This window comes from Lissotriton helveticus, chromosome 11, assembly GCF_964261635.1.
Source record: "Lissotriton helveticus chromosome 11, aLisHel1.1, whole genome shotgun sequence".
Classification (NCBI taxonomy): domain Eukaryota; kingdom Metazoa; phylum Chordata; class Amphibia; order Caudata; family Salamandridae; genus Lissotriton; species Lissotriton helveticus.
The window spans coordinates 933035059-933050287 of NC_136072.1; the positions used below are offsets into that span (position 1 = coordinate 933035059).

Below are 15229 nucleotides of genomic sequence, written 5' to 3' on the forward strand. Positions count from 1 at the left end.
ATACATACATGATGAAGAAACACAAAAATAAAAAATGCATAACAATCTGAAAACACAATACACAGGAAAGCACAGAGGATGAACATTGCAATCACATGAACACAGAGTAGTCACTAAGAACACGAACAAAGAAGAAACCACAAAAGTAAAAACATGAGTCTCACTTTAACCACATTAGTTGATCATGGGCAAAATGATAATTAACCTATACTTAAAATAAATTATCTGCACTATTTGGAAACGCTTATTAATGGACTAACCCCATTAGTAAGCATTATATCAAAAAACGACATTTGCATTACTGCGCAAAATAAGCAAATAAAACGTATAAATCATTGATAGAACTGTGTATAAAATACAATCTAATCATAATATGCAATACAATTCTCTCCACACAAAATGTTGTGGTTGATTCCCACAAGGTGCTGTTTTCTCTTTGTGAGAGTCAACTCATTCTGGCTACAGACCACCAGAGTGAGTAGGTACAGGGATAAAAATACTTTTCAGAGATTACACTAGTCACAGATTAGAAATTGATCAAAGGAATTGATCAAGGTTTCTATATCAACACCTGCTGGTGTGGGGCGGAGGATACCTGGCCGCAGAGATCCTTTCCCCTCCTTTTTTGAAAAAGATGGTGATTTTTGCTTCAGCTATTGATGGAGAATCTGCTGAGTGAATCATTCCTGACCATTGATTAAGAAATAAAACCAGTCAGAACTGGCATGTCTGAGAAGTTATTAGAGCAAACTAGATTTTAATTTTTTTAAATAAAAAAGCACCCCAATGCCCAAAGCAGGATACTACAAGGAAGACACTTTGCCAATACACATCGGGGTCCTGAGATCTCCTATAAACAGAGCTCTTTATCTTCTGGTGTAATACTGAGGATTAGGGTTGTGAAACGTTTGTTTTGACTGCCCCAAGTTAAATGTGTTCAGAACTTGCATTGACAGCTTTTTTTTGGAGTATTCGTGTCCCAAAGTGGGCTTCACTGAATAAGCAATGACTGGGATGAGGACGAGTAGGACTAAGAGTAATGGAAATTACTAATCAGTAAGCGGGACATTCTGCCCCATGAGGATGGAATGTCTTAGTTAATTTCTTAAGAGACACTGGGATTACAAGCTTCTCCCTGTGTTCCCAGCACCTGTCTCTCTTGGAGCTGTTAGCATTCCAGTGTTTTAAGCAAGATTTATAGCTCTTCTATCTCAGGCTATACCGGTCATTAAAGGCCCTCTCTCGAGGTATAGCGCCAAGCTGCAGACAAGGCACTATAATGAGGTAGAGGGGCTTTAGTGAATGGTATAAGCCAAGGCAGAAGCTCTATTATGCTGAACAAAAATTCCACCCACAGAGAATGGAATGTTCTCAAATGTATCAGGAAAGGCAGAAATAAACACTGAATTCTGAATTTTTGAAACTTAACATGAACCTTGATTTTTCCTCTCATTTGTCTCAAAGGGAGATCCCAGGTTTTATGTTCTAATCAATTTTATGCTGTGGCAAATCCCACTAGCCTTTGACTTTGGAGCTGAGCCATCAATTCTCTCACTTGAAGCCTACTGTTCACAAAACTATCTGGTCTTTCACCAAACTAATAAGCAATATGTACTTACTTAGCGAATCCAAACTGCGGGAAGTGGATATTGTTCTTGATTAAAACTGTAAAATTTGGTGCAAACTTCTGAAGCGACTCGCTGTAAAAAAGAAAAAAAACGAAAGTCAGACGTACAGCTCTGAAGACATCAGAAAGACCCATGGGAGAGAATACACATAGCAGTAAAAGAGGGGAATGAAACAGTAAGGTCCCTAAATAATCCTTAAATTGAGACAGAACATCATACTATTCTTATTTATTTATTTGTATTTATTTATCTCATTTATAAAGCGCTTTATCACTGAACAGGCATCCTAGCGCTGACATCAAAGTGCACGTTAAGAGTAATGCTACACGGGAAACTGGTAACAGGTTATGCATTGGGAAAGAGCCAATTTTTTAGTCTCTTCCTGAAAGGGAGAAGATCCATCAGTTGTCTCAGCTCTAGTGGGAGTTTATCCATGTACGGGCGGCCGAGAACTGAAGGCTCTGCCACCAGATTTCGTTTTGTTGAATCTTGGTAGTTTAACCAATCTAGCCGAGGGGGAGCGAAGGCTTCACTCAGGTACATACCAAGCAAACTTCCTCTGCATAGGTACTGGTCCAAACCCATGCAGGGCCTTGAAGACTATGCAGAGGGATTTGAACAGAATTCTTTGCATTATCGGGAGCCTGTGCAGCTCCGCCAAAGCCGACGTAGTGGAGGAACGTCTGGACCTCCCCAAGGCTAGCTTGGCTGCTGTTGACTAAATCCTCTGGAGCCTCTCTATTAGATATCTCGGGGACTCCAATAACAGTGCATTACAATAATCCATTCTGCTTAATATAGTACTTTGTACTACCAGCGCTTACGCGTGATTAGGCAGCAGAGGAAACATCTTCTGTAAAACTTTAATAATAGCAAAACAGCTTCCCACAGTTTTGTTAACCTGTGACTCCAACGTCAGCTTGTTATTGAACATGATGCCCAGATTTTGTACCTTCTCAACAGGCCTCAGTGCAGTGGATGTAGCTAGAGGCCAAACATTTACGGGCAGCGCTGGTGGAACCTTCTCCACTGAGCAGTAGAGAACCTCGGTTTTATCAGCATTAAATTGCAATGAGTTCTTCCTCAGCCACTGAGCTGTGGCTCGCAGGCAATAATGAAACACTGCCAGAGATGTAGACTGTTCTCCCACTAAGGAGAGAATCAGTTGAGTGTCATCAGCATAATTTCCGATCATAATGTTATGCACCCTTATGACAGCAATCAGAGGTTTCATGTAGATATTAAATAAAATTGGGCTAATTGCAGAGCCCTGAGGCACGCCATGCATGAAGTTAATAAAGTCAGACTGGTAGGGTGAGGGCCACCGCTTGTCTCCTCTCTGAGAGGAAGGATTGAAACCAGCTCAAAGCCATACCTGCTATTCCCACCTCCCCGAGCCGCCTCAACAGGATAGCATGGTTGACTGTGTCGAATGCGGCAGACAGGTCAAGCAGAATAAGAACTGCTGCTTGACCTCTGTTTGCACGCATCCAAAGCTCATTCATCAGGGTCACTAAGGAAGTCTCAGTGCCATGAACAGGATGAAATCCAAATTGCACATCCTCTAAGATCTTATTGATTTCCAAATATTTTGCGAGAGATCTGCTAACCACACTTTCTACGATCTTTTGCTGGGTAAGGCAACAGGGAGATCGGCCTATAATTTTTAGGGCAAGCTGGGTCCAATGTAGACTTCTTTAAAAGAGGAGTCACCAATGCCTGTTTCCAACAGGTAGGTACCACTCAGCTAATACGGGACTGATTGCAAATAAGCCGGAGTGTAGGGAACAGCTCTGCTCCAAACTCCTTCCAAATTTTCTATGGCAGAAGGTCCAAAGGTGATTCGGAAGAGATACCTCAGACCGCTTTATCAAAATCCTCCACTGACAGTATCTCAAAATCATTTAAGGTATTGTTAAGCTGGGTCTCTTTTCCTCTAGTTATTTTATTTATGCCAATCGAATCACTGCTACTAAAACCACTGACCTCTAGGTCTTCTAACTCAACTTGCTGGCAATCCCCACCAAGGTCGTCAATGATAGTTTTAATTTTGTCACTGAAAAACCTCACAAGACTATCACAGAGGTCTTGTGTGGGGGCATCTGATTCTTGGCACAGTCAGGACTGATCAAATTATTCATTATTTTAAAAATGCTTCTGGTTTTATTAGGAGCGTTCAGAATAGCGTTGGAAAAGTAATCTGCTTTAGCAATGTTTATTTCTTTTTAGTAGCCAATAATCGCACTTTTCCATGTATATTTATCCTTGTCATCATACGTCCTACTGGCTCATTAGGTTAAACTTTATCAGGGAATTTTGTATGGTAGCAGTGACCAAGGGTTTTACCGCTTACACTCTTTTGAAGTTCTTTTCGACTATACACGACGTTAATAGGCGTGCCATTCATCTCAATACACCAATGAGCAGATTACCCCTGCGCCTTCATTAATACGGCCGTATGTGTGGGCTTACGCACGTTTCACTTTAAGTATATTTTTCTTCTGCATCGCGTCCGACAGTATTTGGTATCAATACAAATACCATGGTGACGCTCTCTAAACCGCACTCAGCCAATCACATTGTTAATATGTAAGCTTCATGTACGCATGCACCCTATATCATATGATTGTTGAGGCCCTCTTCTATTTTTATACTAGGCTATCACATTCTAGTTGTTCTTGCTTCCCTGGGCTCCCACTAGTAATGTCATCAACATGCGACTCCACTTAGTACGCGAACGAGTTCCCGCCACCGGACACTATTTTAAGCAGCCTGCCATTCTATCGCTGAGATCCTGATTGGGACCAGACGGATTTATCGACTCCACGCCAGGTCGCCAGTAATAGTCGCGCATGTTCCCGGGCATTATTAGTGCGTGGTAAGGGTCACTTTCCTTAATATACATGCCGGGCATGATTTTAATTAACAGCATTCCAAACAAACCCTCCCGCTGCCCCCCACTTCTGCTTACTTTTCTTATTATTATTAGTTTTGGACATCATGATACGTGTGTATACTTTTGTCTGTTTACTGATATAGAGGGCTCGTCTCCAGTAAACTGAGTAGCATGTTTGTACCATCTAGTTCACTACGGCAAGTGCAATAATAGTTGTTCCACCTATGGCCTGTATATGTATGCTCTATTTGTTGGGCTCTTTTGTTACAGCTAAATTAAATTTGGCGCCAGCAGTTGTCCCATTGTATCAGTTGTATCATCTTTATCCCGTTCCCAAGACTTTACAAAGGTAATGACTGCAGCCCCGTGGCATATGATATTGTTACAGTCTTCCTAGCATTGTCTCTTAAGGCCAGTTTTATACATCGATGTTTTGTTATCTTTTAGGCCGGTCCCCTCTGGCTCTTCGTGGGTCTCAGGAATCAGCACCCCATTTTAGCGGTTCGTACAGTGGGTCTTGAATTACGTTTGACCTACGAGTGCTTCCTTTATCTAACCCTACCAGGTAGTACAGTCTGTTGTAAATTTCAGTTCTCCTCAGTTCATTCTTATCCCCCCTCATTTCAATTCAATCTACATTTAATGGATTTATCAAATGTCTTCCATTTTCCCAACTTAGATTGAACATTGGCACTCACACTCTTTCCAGTTGAAGTTGCCATATATCATTGGACTACACACTTGGTTGGATAATACTAGGTAACAACATATTTGGTTGGTTGTAAATACATCAGTCCTTAACTTTAGCAATCTTAGAGAAGGTACATATTGACACACATTTTTTATTTTCCTTCTCATCCCTCCCATTTAGTTCCCTGTCAATTCACGAGACACACTGTCCGTGTGCCATCCTGCTCTCCTTGTTTTTAATATATTTTAGGTAAGAATAACATGGTTGTTCTGAGGCACCATGCAGCATGTCCACCTAAGATAAGGTTAATCTTTGGGTGTTCGCTGGGATCTATCGTTCTATTCTTAACCCTATTAAGTTGCTTTATACCATCTCAAACCACTTTTTCATAAGGGTGTGGTTCAAAGTTTCTTTTCTTTCCTCCAGCACCATCCAGCTTTCTTTCACCTTCTGCTGCACGTATGACCTACAGTTATGGAAATAGCCTCAGTGTACTGTAACATATGAAATGATTTGTTTAGTTATTTTTTTATGTTTTTAATAGGATCTTTAAGTGGTTCTCCAGAAGAAGGCGTGTTATACTCCGAAACGCACGTAGAGACCAACATCTAAACCACTGTGTTGTATTAACTTTTTGTCTGGCATTGAATTTTATTATTGTATGTGTATTGATTTTTTTATATATTGTTTTTTGTATCATTCCATGCCCTGCATTATTTGATATACATTGTCACCATTCCCATGATTGTTTATCACTTTGGTTTTTATCCTTTATGTATGTTTTTTATAATAAATGAAAAATAATTGTTTACTTACCTTGTTATCATTTGTTCGGTACACTGTAGCTGATGTTATCTTTTGTGTTGCTTGACCTACCATTCTGCGGGCCTTCCAGTTGCCTAGGAATCTGTTATTTTTGAAATATTGTTGCCCTGTCCTAGGAACTTTCAACTAGTTACAGGGGGTCCCCTTTCTATATATTGCATCATACGCCCTTCTCCACTTCCTCTCCGCCTGCTTACAGTCTAGTTTCAGTTTTTTAAATTTATCGTTGAACCACGGGGCCGAAGTGGGGCAGTTAAACCAAGTGTAGAAGTGATCTGTGAGCATAGGGTCACATCATTTTCCTCCACCTGCTTATCTGTCGAGAAACAGCCCTCAAGATCAAGCACCGGGGAGATACCTCTTTTTCGTAAGAGGGCCTTACAGTCTCTACAGGCATAGTTACTTAAAATACTGGCTACTTGATTACTACAATTAGGATTATCAAATTCAGTTATCAAAGTTCGCAATATTTGGAGAAAGTGAACGGTGAATGACATTGGTATTTGCATATGGTTTTCAAGAGAGCAAAGTATGGGCTACAGAGGTTCTGCAAATGAGACAATCATTTTTCCATCAAAATGTTGCACCCAATTCCTTAGTGTAGTAGTTCTTAACCTGTCATTCAGGGATACATAGGGAGTATGAGACATCTATTCAGTAGCTCTGTGATTGTTTACAAACTTAAATAATAACTGTAGATTCATTGTATAGGAACCCATAAAAGTGAAATGAAAATTTTAAAACACTCAGTGAATTTGAAGGAATTTGGAAATGGAGGCTAAAAATTAAGTTGGCATCTTTAGACTGATACTTGGAGCAGCGCAAGCAAAATTTAGTACTATAGGTCGTCTCAATGAAGCTCTTGTATGTGCCAACAAGAAGAGAGCATGAACTGGAAGCAACAAAGACAACGTTCTATTCTAAAGTCCAGCATTTCACTTTGAGTTTTAGCAATAAAATCAAACTTTGAAAAGCTCCAACCTTCCCATCGAAACACATTTTTTCGATGTATGTACTTTTTTTTATAATCTATTCAATAACGTATTTGATTATTTGTACTTGTTTGATGTATTCTTGATTCTGCATTTTTGTGCACTGTTTTAAGGTTCAAATTACTTAGTTCCAGGCTCCCAGTAGTTTTTCAGTGGGGTCAACCGAAGTCAAAAGGTTAAGAACCGTTGCCATAGTGACAAAGTGCCTATCCTGTTTGAGTGATTAGCTTCCTACTCTTATTAAAAGTTACCTTGTCTTATAGTAGCAGTCTGTATAAGTTCTTCGGTTTATATGTGGACATTCATCTTGAACCCAAGCACTTTCGAACATCTAAGATGAATGAAATAACCTCTGTACATCTAGCATGCCCCTAATTGCGACTGGACATCAGGCATAAACCTCCCAATGCTGTCTAAACACCCAACGTGAGCACTGCCATCTGTGTTAAATCTGAAATCTGTCACTTTTACACATCCAGCCTTGCCGCAATCAATTCTGAACATTATTCCTGAAACGAAAAATATCTATTTATTCAGTCAAAACATCACTTCCCTTTCTGTCAGTGTGAACCACATCCCATCCGAGCATCCACCACACATTTAATCACTTCTGTACATCCTCCTACATGAACTCCGTGGCTCCAAAACAACCAATTCTAACCTTTTACATCTGTACACAACATTAACATAAGCACCGCTATTTATTTTTTACGTTTATTAGTACTACTTGCATTCTGCTTGCACAAAGCTAATAAAAACGTAGAACCTTTAATTCTGCTGAAACAGTACCATGTAATATCCGATGATGTCTAAGGTTCATGAGTCTTGAGTTGTGTTTCCCTTCAATTAGGTTTATGACTTTGTATTATATTTTTCCCGCAGGATTCACCCTCCTCTCAAGTAGGGAGAGGCAGGTGAATGCCATCGCTGGGTTCACCCTAAGAATGTCTAGATTTCCGGAAGGGTTCATAAATCATGAAAGAGGAGCTGGCTTACCAGCTAGAGTTGTTGTTTGAAGGAGAACAGGCATGGCAGGTGTGGTGTCCTGCTGGACACGTTCTTGTGTGTCAGCAGGTACTTGGTTTGCCAGCCACTCCCTTGAGGGCTGGCCTCACTCACACCCCACACCCATCCAACACGAGTGACGTGGACCTCTTAATAAAAGGGCCGAGTGCACGTGCTCGTGGCCAGTTAATGAAGTATCATCCAGCATCTGTGCCCATCATTTGAGTACCATGTGGGCCTAGGGCCCACAACTCTACAGCAGGGTAAGTGGGGAGCGAGTAAGAGAGTGAGACTCTGCAGGGCCAACACATATTTGTGTAAGTATTGTTTTCATGCTGGAGGCCCTATCTCTTAGTTCAGGCTAGTTATACAGAACTGATTACATTTACTGAGGATGCTGAGAATTGATTGGTTTCAAGCTTAATAGACAGTCGTGGTTTAATCAGCATGTTCATAAACCATAATGTGCGTGTTGGATGTACAGAAGTAAAGTGGTTTATGTTTCATGTTTGAAAGTGATAGAAACGATAGGTTCAGGTTGGAAGTTCAGAAGCGATAAGGTTCAGATTAGATGTAGGAGGATGATTGAATTTCATTTGGTAATTGGACATTGTGTTACTACTCCTGATTTGAGTGCCAGCTCCAATATATTGCTGAATCAGGATTCAAACCTAGGTCTAAATTGTGTGCCTAACAGTTTTTGTGTGCATGATTTTTTACAATGGATAACCGGGAACAAAGAGCATGGGCTAATAGCAAACATTTTAGATTTGTGCTCCTCAGAATAGGGAAAAAGAGACACTTTTAGGACATTATCCATCATCCAGAGGTCTAAAACTCGGAATGGTCAATTTGCACCTGGCTCATAATGAGGGTCTTTGTGTTTCAGGATGGTTATCCAGAAGTGATTGCTTTGAAACGTTGTATTATTAGCAGTAATTGGTTTCAAGTTAGAAGTTTAGAAATGATTGAATGCAAGATGGATGATCGGCAGACACTGTTATGGTTGGATGTAGGGAGATGATGGGGTTCAGACTCGGTTCCATGGTTAGCAAACTTTCACTCAGTGCAACGCAGCAAGACACCTTTCTGAGCTGCACTGTGTAAAAGAGGGAGGGCAGGAATGTGCCATATTTATCAAGATATGACACATTCCTGTTCTCTGCCTGCACTGGCACAGAATCAGAAACCTAGAGCCCATGCATGGGTCATGGTGCAAGTGTGCCTGCATTGTAGGTAGGTTCGTTTTTGTGCAGGAAGGTATATCCCAGATGCACTTTCCTCTTTATATGTGTGCTGCAAAATGCAGCACTCATAGAGTTAAAAACAAGGAGAAATCAAGATATTTCTCCTTGTTACACCTTACCTGGGAATGCGTAGCATTTTGATGCACTCCTATGTCTACCATGAATGGTAAATCTGGGAATGCACCATAATCCATGGATGGATGCGTCGGAACGCCCACACTCCACCCATGGAACGCCTCCCTGGAGCAGAGTAACGCAACTCAACGCAGCGATTTGCACTGCATTACTCTAGATGTATCAAGCCATGCAGGGCCACGCAAGGGGGCCTTGTGTGGCTTGATAATACTAATTTAGTAGTTACCCAACCCTTGCATCACCTTGCATCTCATTGTGTGGCGCAAGGGCGACACAACTCTTAAATAAATGTGCCCCTGGATGTCAAAAGAACTCATCAGTTTGAGGATGAATGTCAAAATCTGTTAGTTTTAGGTTTTATCCTTATAAGTGATTGAGGATAAATTGAGTCATCAGAATTTATTGGTGGATGTGGGGAAGGTTTTTTTTCCCTTGGATACTTAGAAGTGAGAGTGTGGAGACTCAGAGCTCAGATATTGTTACTGTGGTCCACAGAATGGCTCATGAGTGTATGCCAGAAGTTTAGAAGTGTTAGTTTTGCAGAGTGAGAAACTGGAAGTGATAGACAAAAATTGCCATAAGACACCATGTTCTGTTGCAATATAGAAGAAGAAGATTCAACAGATATATGAACATTTGTTTTCTTCCAACTTCCACAGACAAATACCTAGAACCAAAATTAAATAAATTACACTTGTATACCTCACAACAGTTTCATCCTCCACTGGACACCAGGCAAAAATCTCGCATGTTCTTCCGCCATCTCCTTTTCTCCGAACACATCGTCCAGTTTTCTGGCCTGCAAGATGCAATGGACAGAGAGACAGATGAAACTTCACCGCTATACATGTTCTCCTACGAGAAGTACATACCATGACACCCGAGCTCAAACATGGCCACAAAAGCTGCAATGTGAGTTGGAGTGACTGTTTAAGAGAGGGATCAGGTTCTAATAACCCTATGTAACAAAGCCTGTAGCATATTCATAATCGATTGGGGGGGTTTGATGAGAAAAGATAGATTCCCTTTTTTATCCGGATAACAGAAGGAGTGACAGACAAAGGACTGGCATTTTTGTCAACTAGGTGATAAGAGGAGAGAAATGTAGAATACATGGTATCGTATAACTCAATCTCTTCCTAGGGAAAATATATTACAAGGAATGCTGTGGAGTAATTCAGATCCCTTGGGATTATAAAGTGAATATAAATAAGGGTGAGACAATGCGGATATCCAGAGGATGCTTAGCATCCTCGATTCCAATGTTCAATTCCTTGAAGATTAAACTGTGCACAATGACACATTTAATGATCTCAAAATGACATTTCAAGAGATTGTACGGAAACAGTCTATGTAAACATGTAAGGTATCCTTGAATACATGAAATTACTACAGGAAAGATGGAAAGAACACTACCTGTCAGTATGGAAGGAAATAGCGTTTATTAAACAGTATTATTTTACCAAAGTAACTGAATTTAATTAATCACTGCCAATAACAGTTTCAGTTTTTATGTTTTCAATTGCTGGATACACCATCTCCATCTTTCTATGAGGGTAAGAAGTTTAATAGGAGTAGCAAGAAAAACTAACTTCAATAATAATTTAAATCAGCAGTAGTAGGCTGACTACCGTTGGGTTTCGAACAGGAAGCATGCAAAATCCAAGTTGGTTGACAGAGTAGGCTACAGTCACCAGCCCCTCATATTGTTCGTCCCTGCTAAGTACAGGAAGGAAGAGACTCTGCCAACCATATCAGTGGGTAGACATTCTGGAATCAATCACAAAATCAATTCCTTTAACCTTGATGAGAGCAATCAAAGGAGAAATGTTTTTAAATGAGTACAGTCTTTGGATCAAACATGTTTCTAAATGTAGAGGCATGTATACAGAGAAATCCGGAAAGAAATGAATAGGGCAAGAGCAGTTTAAGTGAAGTACTTTGTGCATCAAACTAATCGGGAAGAAGTTAATGGTATCTTTAGAGAAGACAAGAGAAATATAGACTGCCAGAAATAAAATGGTCTATAGTGCTCTACTTATCAGCTCTTAGGATTTTAGAGTGAGGAAATCACCTGTTTCCTCAGCATTTGGAGGAATGTCAAACACCTTGTTTTGAAGATATTGGGCCTAATTCACAAAGGTGAACTGAGACAAAAATCTAAATTTACGACTTTTGGTATTCACAAAGCGCATTTATGAGTAGTTAAGTTAGACTTTTGTCTCAGTTAAACTTAAGTTTTGGGCTTAAGTTTAACTTTTTGGTCTCAGTTATGCTTAAGACCGAAACTTAAGTTTAACAGAGACAAAAATCTAACTTTACTACTCGTAAATGCCCTTTGTGAATACTAAAAGTGGTAAAATTAGACTTTTGTCTCAGTTTACCTTTGTGAATCTGGCCCTTTGTCTTCAAAACGTAATCAAATGTATTGATAAGAATCACTGATTCCTGGAAGAGAATACTTTGCATACAATCAAAGGTGAATGGAACAATGGCCTGCTATTTGATGATGCAAAAGATCGGTGGACTTCTTCAACATTACAATTCAAATAGCTATGCCTGATTAAAAGGACTGTACTGAGGATTTTATGTAGTCCTGATGTTTAAGCCAAGCATCGTATAACCCAATTTGTGTTAGAATTGTAATAGATAGGTTGGAAATGCAACATGAGGTAGAGGCGTTGCGTTTTTGATAGACTGAGTTATTAGACTGTAAAAGGTTTGATTGATTTTATACAAATAATCCCTAATTCGTGTGCCCTTTAATCATTGTTAACATGTCCATTTCAAATCAATGTTCATTCAGTGAAAAGTTGTTTTTCTTAAAGTGTGGTATTTGAACATAACATAGCTCTTTGCTACTACAGAAATCTATATTCTTTGACCATTACACTACCCTATTGATGTATGTACTCACCATAAAAAGGTCTACACCATAAGCTTATCCTGTGCATACATGTGTGATGGGCTTGGGGCACAAATGTCAAGGAAAGTGCCCTTCCAATGTTCCTACAAAGTCTGAGCAAATGTGGAAAAAGTGTCTGGCACAGGAGTGCATAGACACCTTGGGAGTTAATGTGTTAAACATTGATATCTGGTTAATGGACCTGAGTAGAGAGGCTGCAACAAAGCAAAAATTGTTTTAAAAAGAGAGATCGATTAATTATTTTTACAAGTATTTGGTTATTCTTCTTGGAATTCCATAACTAAAATGGTTCAGTAATAACTGAAGGAACCCCCCTGTAACTGCCAAGCCAAGGACAGAGATGAACTAGGAACATGAGAAGCTGACACCTTCTGCATCTACAGAAAGTGTTCTGAAAACATAATGGACTACTTAAGAATGTCAAAGGGTTGACAAGTCGGGGTCAATACCCTCAGCTTTTCCATAGGACAAAGGAAGGCCTGAGAACATGGATTAATGACTCCCTTTATATCGCCAGAGATCAAAGAAAAGGAGAACACTGGAGACCGACACCTTGAAAATTTCCATAGCCAAATATTGGCTTGAGAAAAGTAAGGACTGTATCTTCACTGACAACATGAGGGCTATTGTCCTCTATCTCTAAAAGAAGGACTGGAGTGCAAACACTGGAGACTGACACCGGCAGCATCTGACTAGGACAGAACAGAAGATGACCCAAACATATTAGGGACTGGTTACGACATGCACAAAAGCTTAGAATAAGAACCAGCAACCTCTCACTAGGACATAGAAAGAGCTCAGAACCTACAATACTATTATCCTCTGTATCTCCCACGAACAAAGATTAAAAAAGAACAACTCTGGGGATTTACCCCATCTATATTAGAGAAAAAGAAGGACTGAAAACACTAGATACTCAGACCTCCTCTATCTGTGTAGGATAGTAAGGGACAAAGAACATTGGGTACTTACGGCCTCAATAGCTTCTTAGACATAGAAGAGGGCTAAAGCACTTAACTCTCACTCCAACTATAGCTTCCTAGGATGGAAAGGTTGATGTGGCAACTTGGTTCTGACACCTTCTACAGGTCCAAATAACAAACTACTGGCACCGCCTGGACACACAGTGATAGAGGTTTGACTGGGAATACAGAGGACAGAAACACTTGCTGTACGCACAGAACAATAACAGGATGGACTTGGAACACTTTAATTCCAGACCAGTGAAGGGTCTTGCTCTGTAGATCATAGCACAATTCAAGATCATTACTAATACAGCAGGAGAAGGGAAGGGAAGTGAAGTTGCCCACCCTTTAGTACTATCTGTGAGAAATAGCCCAAGACAGATCTGCAGAGAGTACACTACACGTGCAAATCGCTAATCACAGGTGACATTCTCTTCTCTTTCCTTTCTGCTTCCCAAGGGGATTGTGGGAAACACTGTAATGGAATTGCCATAAGGACTGAAAAATACACAAATGGGTCTCTAGCTCATTCCAAAGATTCATAGTTAAGTAACACTTTTAAGTTGATAAGTGTATCACACACATAAACAAAATAACATAGCAATATTAAATTGTGAAGTGAACAGAAAGATTAACAAGCATTTGCAATGCAATAGGTCTCGCATTTGCAAGAGATTAAGCTATTAGCATTGTAAATGATAATGCTTTTTATTTGTATGCTGGTTTTTAAAACAGATAAATAAAATACATTGTCATTTACAATGCCAATAGCTCAAACTCTGGCAAATGCAAGACCTATTGCATTGCAAATGCTTGTCTTTTAGACTGTGGCTGAGCAGTTTTTGTCTTGGCTAGAACAAATGAGGCAGAGTAAGAAGTACTCTTCCATAGATTGCAAGTAATATCAGCCCAGATTACAGTAAGGTGGTGATCTGACAACACCCTGAAGCACATCATCAAGAAAGGACACACCTCCAACTAAGTTATCATCTCATTTTTACACATGTGCATGTGGGAATGTTTTTCTGAGTGATGGTCATTCATCTCTGCCTTTCAGTTGTGATTTTATAATTTCATTCATTAAAATAATTTAAACGCTTTTGCAATGCAATAAGTCTTACATTTGCAAGAGTTTGAGCTATTGGCATTGTAAATAACAATGCCTTTAATGTATCTGCTTTAAAAACAACACATCAATAAAAAGCATTGTCATTTACAATGCCAATAGCTCAAACTTTCGTAAATGCGAGAACTATTGCATTGCAAATGCTTGGTTTTTGTCTTATGGCACGAGGAGATTAAGTGATTTGTCCAGAATCGCACAATGTCGAGCCCAAGCCGAGTCTGGAACCCTGTTCACCAGTTCCACAGTCAGCAGCTCTGGTTGTTACACCACATGGTGAGAAATGTCTATGTCCCTCACCCCAATTTTTAGGAAAAAAATACACTTTTAGGGGAAAAACATGCACTGCCGAGCAGCATTGATAGGTGTGAGACAAGGACAATCAGAATCATGGATAGCTAGAAAGCACTTAGAAGTGTCCTTAATGACATCGCTTCCTGCAGTTTCATTGGGAAAGGCCCTGTGACATCGTTTCGTGAGATGCCTTCAAATACGATACTGGCACTCCTGCACGAAAATCTAGACCTACACTTTCCTGACAGGGATATAGAGGTACATTTTTAACTCAAGTATTTCCCACGTATGTTTTTACTCATGCCATAGGACCCTTCCATTAAAACGTTTAAAAGGGTATTTCCTATAGGCATTTTAAACACATAATTCACCTCACATAGCACGTTTCACTTTCCACCAGATTTCCCGCTCCGCTGTAGACAGGCGTTGCAGCACAGCTGGATCGCACTCGGTGATCCAGCTGGGCCCCGATGATGAAGCATGCCATCTACTAGGTAGGTGG

At 40.1% G+C, this 15229-nt stretch overlaps 1 protein-coding gene across 1 annotated transcript in view; it reads right to left on the reverse strand.

The window, feature by feature from the left end:
- P2RX2 (purinergic receptor P2X 2) overlaps positions 1 to 15229 on the reverse strand; it is a 185821-nt gene that overhangs the window by 90010 nt on the left and 80582 nt on the right. The window contains exons 5-6 of the mRNA XM_078666011.1: positions 10122 to 10218; positions 1620 to 1700 (exon numbers count right to left, since the gene is read on the reverse strand). Of these exons, the coding sequence (XP_078522137.1) occupies positions 1620 to 1700; positions 10122 to 10218 (178 nt within the window). The remainder of the gene's footprint in view (positions 1 to 1619; positions 1701 to 10121; positions 10219 to 15229) is intronic.